This window comes from Perognathus longimembris, chromosome 20 (assembly GCF_023159225.1).
Source record: "Perognathus longimembris pacificus isolate PPM17 chromosome 20, ASM2315922v1, whole genome shotgun sequence".
In the NCBI taxonomy this organism is placed as follows: domain Eukaryota; kingdom Metazoa; phylum Chordata; class Mammalia; order Rodentia; family Heteromyidae; genus Perognathus; species Perognathus longimembris.
In genome coordinates this window covers 42,999,263-43,007,718 of record NC_063180.1, presented here as the reverse complement: position 1 = coordinate 43,007,718, position 8,456 = coordinate 42,999,263, and the positions used below count along the sequence as shown (strand labels likewise).

Here is an 8,456-nt window from a genome sequence, read left to right as displayed (position 1 = left end):
AAATGCTTCTACAGAGAGGAGGAAGAGGAGAAAATGAAAGGCGTGGCCTCTGAACCTCGGCCTCCTGCCAGCTCTGCCCTCTCGAGCCAGCCCGGGCTTCATACCAGGCGCCACAAGGGGAAGAGCCGGGTCCCGGAAACACAGCACTGATCTAGCTCTGGAGAAGATGCTCTTTCCCTCCTACAAAACCAAGAAAGAACAGAGGGGCGGTGCAAGAGCCTAGTTCAAACCAGGAAGCCAGGGGAAAGGGGGAAAGGGAAGGGGAAGGAGGTGGGAGAGGGAAAGGAGGGAGGGGGGAGGAGGGGGGAGAAGGGAGAGGAGAACGGGAGGAGCAGGGGGAGGAAGGGAAGGGGGAGGGGGAGGGGAAGAGTCTCTTTTGCACTGAGAAGTGAATGTGCATTAAGAGCTCCCACACCGGCATTGGATGAGACCTTATTACAGTATACAGGATGCTACGCTTTTAAACATCTGGAAAACAACATTTCTACGTTCCTATAGACCACCTCTAAGAGCACTGATTCTAAGCAGACACCAAGCAAAAGGCAGCCATGGCCTAATTTAGCAAGCAACTCAATGACAAACGCAGCTTCTCTGGAAAGACTGCTTCCTCACCGGATGAACTGCAGGGGATAACTGAGCAGAGAGACTCTAATTCACCTGACCTGGCACGGAGTGGCAGAGGCAGGGCTGAAGAATGCACGCTGACATTGCCCGGTCCTAACATTTTACCCAAGAGCCATGTCAGGTACAGGCAGCTAGCAGAGGCTGTCCTGCCCTATGCCACCATCCTGACGTTAGAGGTGATGGCGCACCCACAGCTCTGCTTTGTCCACCGAGAACTTTGGCGTAAAGCTCTCTCGTCGTCTTCATTCCCTGAGATGCCTGTGCTCGGAGGTGGGGGAGGGGGCGGGGAGGGGCCCCCACTTACCTACAGATGTTGTTGAAGCTGAGGAACAGGCGCTGGAGGCAGGGCAGGTTGTCCACATCTCTCTGGAAGGGAACAGAGCAGAGCCGTGTCAGCGCGAGGGCTGGGGATCCTGGCTTGCTTGCTCGGCCCCTTCCATGGCCCGCAGCCTGGCCGCTGCGGTGCTCGCTACGGGCCCTGGAGCGCCGTCTCCCGGCGCTGCAGAGGGCGGGCGCGGGAGGGCTGGGCGCCGCTGCAGAGCGCGCCGCAGTGCTCCGGACGGAGGCAGAGCCCGAGCACTGCGGGGCGGGCAGGAGGCGGCGGCCGCGGGCCTCCTAGGCATGCTTTTGGGCAAGACTCCAAATGCTACGTCAGCATTTACTGTAGTGCACAAGCACGCGCGCGCGCACACACACAGTACCATCAAACGCTGGAGGAAGCCGACGGGAAAGCCTTCCGTTTCCAAGGCGCACAATTAGGATTCCAGGGCTAACCCCCCCCCCCGCCCCCCACAGGAGCTTCCGACCAGCTGGAAGACACCCGGCAAAGAGAAAGGAACCCGTCCTGACAACTTCCCTGGTGAAAGCAAAGCCGATCACAGCAGGCAACCCCTAATCTTGGCTGCAGCAGAGGCCCTCCCAGGGGATGTGGTTGTCAAAAAAACAGAAAACCTCAACCACACTCCAAACACTGACGCGTAGTACCCGGGGGACTTTAAAGGTAATTGCAAGCAGAAGTCCCTCCCTCGCTTTGACGAGCAGCAGACTCCACGGAGGAAGCCTGGAGGCTCCCTGTCTGAGGCTGGGAGAGCTAGAATCCCCCCACCCCACCCCCGTCCACAGGACCACACCTCTCATAGGACACAGTTTTAATTTATATTCATTCCCAGTTTCATGAGCCTGAATAATACAAATGTAAGCATGAATATTTTACATATTAATGTGACCAGTAATTAAAATGTATTACGAAGCATCTCCCTGCTTTCCCCCCTTTTTCTCCACCATTTCTAAGAGACTGGGCAAGTGCGCTGAAAGTATAGAGAAGCCTTGCTTTGCCCAGTAGGAGGAATTTTTTTTTTTTGGCCAGTCCTGGGGCTTGAACTCAGGGCCTGAGCACTGTCCCTGGCTTCTTTTTGCTCAAGGCTAGCACTCTACCACTTGAACCACAGCACCACTTCTAGCCTTTTTCTATATATGTGGTGCTGGGGAATCGAACCCAGGGCTTCATGTATTTGAGGCGAGCACTCTTGCCACTAAGGCCATCTTCCCAGCCCCCTTTTTTTTTAATTTTTGAAAGCGTATTCTATTTTTATAGACTGGGCTAGAACAAATGCCTATGCCCATCAATCTATTTATTGATATTTTCCACTTATAAAAAGAATTGCTTTGTAAAGAAAAAAAATAGCTTGTAGAAAGAAAGTGTGACAATGAAAGGATGAAGGCCGTGGCATCCTAATGGCTGCCGAGAGCAGGAGGGAGAGGAGGGGCTTCAGACCCTGCACCCTCCTTGACACCACTCAGCACCTACCCTCCGCCCCTCCCAACACCACCCCGGCGTGGGGTGAGGGTCGGCGGTCACTCCCATTCACGTGACGCCATCGCTCTCGGGCCACCCTGAAAAGCCTGGCCCACAGCTGTACAGGGCATGACATCTTCCCATGGCCAGACCATAGGCCTGGGAAAACAAGATGGCAGCCGGCTGTGGCTGGTGGGTCGGGAGCTTTGTGTGCTGGTGAAGGTTGTGATTTCTTCCGGCTGCTCTCTCCCAGGCGGAGGAGCATCCATAATCCATACCACTAAGGATTCACACAGAGGACATGCATCATTTCACTCTGCAAAGAGAACAGCTGCAAACTCCCTGGGTCTAGAAATATGAAGACCCAGATAACCTAGACGGCTCCTCAATCGTTTCCAACCAGGGGACTGAGAACAGAGCCCAGATCACCTCCAACCAGGGAACTGAGAACAGAGCCCAGATCACCTCCAACCAGGGAACTGAGAACAGAGCCCAGATCACCTCCAACCAGGGAACTGAGAACAGAGCCCAGATCACCTCCAACCAGGGAACTGAGAACAGAACCCAGATCACCTCCAACCAGGGAACTGAGAAGAGAACCCAGATCACCTCCAACCAAGGAACTGAGAACAGAACTCCATCACCTCTAACCAGGGAACTGAGAACAGAACCCCATCACCTCTAACCAGGGAACTGAGAACAGAACCCCATCACCTCTAACCAGGGAACTGAGAACAGAACCCCATCACCTCTAACCAGGGAACTGAGAACAGAACCCTATCACCTCTAACCAGGGAACTGAGAACAGAACCCCATCACCTCCAATTAGGCCTCTTCTAAAAAATGTCTCTTGGCAAGCCTAGAACACAGAAAACAAAGGGGCATGATCTCCCTGATATATGACTGTTAACAAAGGGAGATGGAGAGACAGTAGAGACCAAGTCTGTGAACACTGTATATGTGCTTGATACATTGTATATTGCATATATGTCTACCTGACCTAGACAAGGGATGGAAAAACAGGTTGTAAGATATCACAAGAAATGTACACACTGCCCTACTATGTAACTGCACCCTCTTTGCACAACACCTTGTAAAAAAATTTATGTTCAATTAATAAAAAATAAAATAAAATAAAAATAAAAAATGTCTCTTGGGACTGGAATATGGCCTAGTGGTAGAGTGCTTGCCTACCACGCATGAAGCCTTGGATTCGATTCCTCAGCACCACATATATAGAAAAAGCCAGAAGTGGCACTGGGGCTCAACTGGCAGAGTTCTAGCCTTGAGCAAAAAGAAGCCAGGGACAGTGCTCAGGCCCTGAGTTCAAGTTCCAGGACTGGAAAAAAATGTCTCTTTTACCTCCTGTAGTCCTCTTTCAGACCTTGTGGGCAGACATAATTTTTGCCATGGAACTACGGACTCAAATTTCATCGAACTGTGTGGTACATGAGAAGGTATTGCATTTGATAAAACTGCAATGTTCTGCTCTTGCCTTCATTTATGAAATAAAGTTTTACCAGAAATTTTTATCAAACTTTCAAATTTATCAACTGTCATTTCATGATAGGTATAAAATATTAACAACCAAACAAAAACTGAGAATCAGAGCATGGTGACATACAACCCCACAACCGCGTGGGTGGGTGCACAATTATTTTTGTTCCAAATTTAATTTCCATGAGAAAACACCATTCTTTAGTTTTTCTAGCAATTCTGAGATGTCATTTTATAATGGAAATCTAGTACAACAGATTAAAGGAAATTATGTTCTTCATATTAATTGCTGCACATAAACGATAGGAAAACGGCTTGCTGAGCCCTTCGGGGAGACAGCGCCTCGATGTGAGGTGGAGCCATCCCAACGCGCTGGGCCCAGGCCACTCACGGGACGGTGGACGCCCAGCAAAGGAAAAGACTGATGCCCACAGACTGGGTGATTTCAGGGGACCACTGGAGAGCCTGCTCATCAACTCACGACAGACAGACAGACAGACAGACAAACACTTCAATTAACAGGGGAAAGGAGCAAAGTATCCATCTCAGGGAGGACCACGGTTCACGAGCATGGCCCAGGACTCAATCGGAAACCAACTTTGTAAGTCCACAAGGCTAAGGGATTATGACATCGGCTCATCGACTGCATGAGCCCGTGGGACAGACAGACTGCCTTACGCACAAGCCTTGGTCCCGGCGAGCGTGAGCCCGGCACACGTGAGCTGGGCTGGGACGGGGGGTGCTCGGTCAGGATACCCAGGCACTGCTGGTTCCAGGGAGCTGAAGGGATTCTATCAGAATGGCAGTGAGGGCAGAGACGGCACCCAGGGCTCAGAAAGCTAATCCTACCCCGCCCCCCCCCCCCACGCCAAGTCCACACCTGCACTCTTCACTTCATTTCTGGAATGATCTCCCGGGCAGAGAGAGCGTGCCAAGTGGCCAGAGTGTTAGCATGAGACTGTAAAGATGGAATGAGATGCCAGCCTTTGTCTTGAGACTACTGCCTTTAACAGTACTGAACACCCACACTCCAAATGGTTTTAAAGAGGTTAGGCCATTTTATGTATTTTAAAAGTTGACAAACCTATTTCTTCCTACGGGCTGCGGCGATCCCGGCTGTTCCTTTTGCAAGGGAATGGGCTGTGGTCTGAGGCGCGTGCTGGTACCGCTCAGATGCTGTTTCCAGCTTCCAGACTTGAAAAAAGAAGCAGGTGACTCAGCACTTCCTGTGCGCCCCACATCCTCGGGGGAGCTATTTCTGGAGCAGCGCCCTCCCGACAACAACGGGGAGGAAGGCAGGACCGCTGGCTCCGGCCACGCCAACGGGGCCACAGGAGCGGCCACAAGAAAGCACAACTCCTCTCATTCTCGTTATTTTAAAAAATGCAGAATAGGGCTGGGGATGTGGCAAGAGTGCTTGCCTCGTATCCAGGAAGCCCTGGGTTCAATTCCCCAGCACCACATATATAGAAAACGGCCAGAGGTGGCACTGTGGCTCAAGTGGTAGAGTGCTAGCCTTGAGCAAGAAGAAGCCAGGGACAGCGCTCAGGCCCTGAGTCCAAGGCCCAGGACTGGCCAAAAAATAAATAAAAAATAAATAAATAAAAATGCAGACTAACTGGGCACCAGTGGCTCACGCCTGTCATCCTAGCTACTCAGGAGGCTGAGATCTGAGGATTACAGTTCAAAGCCAGCCTGGGCAGAAAAGTCTGTGAGACTCTTATCTCCAATAAACTACCCAGAAAAGCCAGAAGTAGCGCTGTGGCTTAAAGTGGTAGAGTGCTAGCCTTGAGCACAAAGAAGCTCAGGGGCAGTGCCCAGGCCCTGAGTTCAAGCCCTATGACCGGAAAAAAAAATTGCAGAGTAAGACTAGAGAAGATTTAATCTTGACAACTTAAATAGATTTCCTGGAAAATCGCTGAAGAAGTTTGAAAAGAAGGGGGTAAAAAAGTATCCCTCTTTATACAAGGTTTTGCTACATTATTTCCCAAACAGCCATGTGCTAGGTGAGGGCCCTGGGAACCCTGGGGCTGCCCTGGACCGCGCCGTCCGCTGGGCACTGTGCGAGAAGCGGAGGCCGGGCCCCGCGCACACACTCCTGAGGGCGCTGGGCCCGCCCCTCCCGCCGCGGGGTCGGACCCCTCTCCCTCCCAGCTGGGGCACGCGCCCGCCATACCCGGCTGTGTCCCGCCCGGAGCATTTCACTGGGGTCAGAATCCTACCTACCGGGGAGGCTGAGGAGGAAGAAGGAAAGAGGACCAGAAACACCAGGGCAGGTGCGGCTCACGGGTACAGGAGCCCGCAAGCCGGGCAGGTGGGAGGCCCCCAGTTCAAACCCCAGGGTCGCCCCAAAGCAACTGTGGTTCTCCACACTAACAACAGTACAGAATAATTTCCTATGAAAACAATTTCTTATTAAACGGCACAGAATAATGTCTCACAAAAATGGCAGAAGCTGTCAAGTGCGCTGAGTCTGTGGCGTTCGCAGAGGCCCCAGGCCCGATGGGGCTGCTCCCGGGGATGGCGGTGGGCGGGCGGGGAGGGCTGGGGCAGGAGAGCAGGTGTGGGGAGGGCTGGGGCAGGAGGGCAGGTGTGGGGAGGGCTGGGGCAGGAGAGCAGGTGTGGGGAGGGCTGGGGCAGGAGGGCAGGTGTGGGGAGGGCTGGGGCAGGAGGGCAGGTGTGGGGAGGGCTGGGGCAGGAGGGCAGGTGTGGGGAGGGCTGGGGCAGGAGGGCAGGCGGGAGGAAGGCTGGCTGAGGGCCGGTGCGGATGGACACCCCTTAGGCCTCTGGGGTCGGGGGGGACCCAGGCGCCAACTCCCAGCTGGGGTCCGTCCCCTCGGCAGCTGCCCTCCCGGGCGCAGTGAGCGTGCGCAGGGCTGCGGCTGCAGAAGCCTTGGCTTCGCTGAGTGCGGTGCTTGCAAAGGCCACAGGCAGACAGCGTTCCGCACAACCAAAGGCACGAGGGGCCGCGGCCTGGACATGCGAGCTGGCCACCTTCTCCGCGGCCGGCCCGCGAGCCGCCGCCCTCCCCTCCGCCCGCGAGCCCGCCGCCCTCCCTTCCACGCTCCGCGTGGGAAGTCCACCGGGCAGCCAGGGCCCAGCCGCCCAGGGCCGACCCACAGCAAGACCCACAGTCTAACCAAGTCGGGCCCGGTGCACAGTCCCCCCTTTCTGTAGTTTCGCCCCTCTTTTCCTCCTGCTCACCTGCTAGTTCTGTGCTACCCCGAGTCTGTCTGCAGCGTCCACAGCCCAAGCAGAGGCTAAGGAAAGGACGCTCAATGCCTTCATTCTAGGAGAAGCGGGGTGACTGATTTACCAGGGTGGCACCACTGACTCGAGTGAAGGCTGAGGGCAGAGCCGGTGAGGGAGGGAGGGGGGAGGGTGGGGGGGGGCCCTTCAGAACCTCAGCACCCCTTGCGGGGCCTTTTTCAGGTCCCCGACTTGCATCCCCAATGACCTCCTCTCTAAGCCTGCCCCATGGCAAAACAGGAAACGAGGCGGCACTCATTCACCCTGGCTGACCCACGTGGTGAGGACACGTCTGCTTCTACATTTATTTTTTATCCTTAAAAATGGAAAAGTGCGGGCTGGGGATATAGCCTAGTGGCAAGAGTGCCTGCCTCAGAAACACGAGGCCCTAGGTTCGATTCCCCAGCACCACATATACAGAAAATGGCCAGAAGTGGCGCTGCGGCTCAAGTGGCAGAGTGCTAGCCTTGAGCGGGAAGAAGCCAGGGACAGTGCTCAGGCCCTGAGTCCAAGGCCCAGGACTGGCCAAAAAAAAATTTAAAAAAAATGGAAAAGTGCCTTCCCACCTCCCAAATGAAGGTATTACAAAGCTCAGCAGCTGTACATCCAACTTAAGTTCAGGGCAAACCTGAGCAACCTTGGGTCTGACTTGGCCGGAAGCAACGCGGCCATGTGCACCGATCTTCTCCTTAGCGGCAAAGCCAGGCCGAAGCCCGCCGACCCCCCCCCCCGTCCCCCCCCCCCGCCCCCCATGCACTCACCACATAAGTGATTTGGTTGTGCCGAAGGTTCAGCTCGGTTAGAGAATCCAGACCATTGAGATTATCAACGTGACTCAAATGGTTCCGGGCAAGGTTTAAAACTCGCAAATCACACAAGTGATTGACATTTTCGATTTTGGTAATCTGTTAGAAAAATAAAAAAGTAGAGCAGGGGCTTTAGCATATCTCATACATGAATGTCATTAAGACCTGAAAAATAAAAGATTCAGTTACGAGATTAGCAACAAGTGGTATACAAAGACCTTTAGAATCTATTTCTGATTTCCTAGGATGATAGAAGTATGAAGTCATCTAACCCGTGAAGGGACCAAAAGATCCTATTTTACAGCTAGACCACAGTTAATGGTTGGAGTCGGTTTCGTAAAAGAATCAGCGAGCGTTTCCTTCTCGGCAGCTCCGAGCGCCCGACCTGGCCGGGTGCCTGGAGGGCCTCATTCTACCTGCCAAACACAACTTCTGGGTTCTTTGCAAGTTCAAAAACGGAAACATGAGTATACATGAGTATATTT

At 53.7% G+C, this 8,456-nt stretch overlaps 1 protein-coding gene across 8 annotated transcripts in view; it reads right to left on the bottom strand.

Moving 5' to 3' along the window:
- Lrrc49 (leucine rich repeat containing 49) overlaps positions 1-8,456 on the bottom strand; it is a 48,183-nt gene that overhangs the window by 20,912 nt on the left and 18,815 nt on the right. For all 8 annotated transcript variants that reach the window (XM_048329652.1, XM_048329653.1, XM_048329655.1 and 5 more), the window contains 2 exons: positions 7,927-8,070; positions 929-990 (listed from right to left, as the gene is read on the bottom strand). In XM_048329652.1, coding sequence (XP_048185609.1) covers positions 929-990; positions 7,927-8,070 — 206 coding nt within the window. The remainder of the gene's footprint in view (positions 1-928; positions 991-7,926; positions 8,071-8,456) is intronic.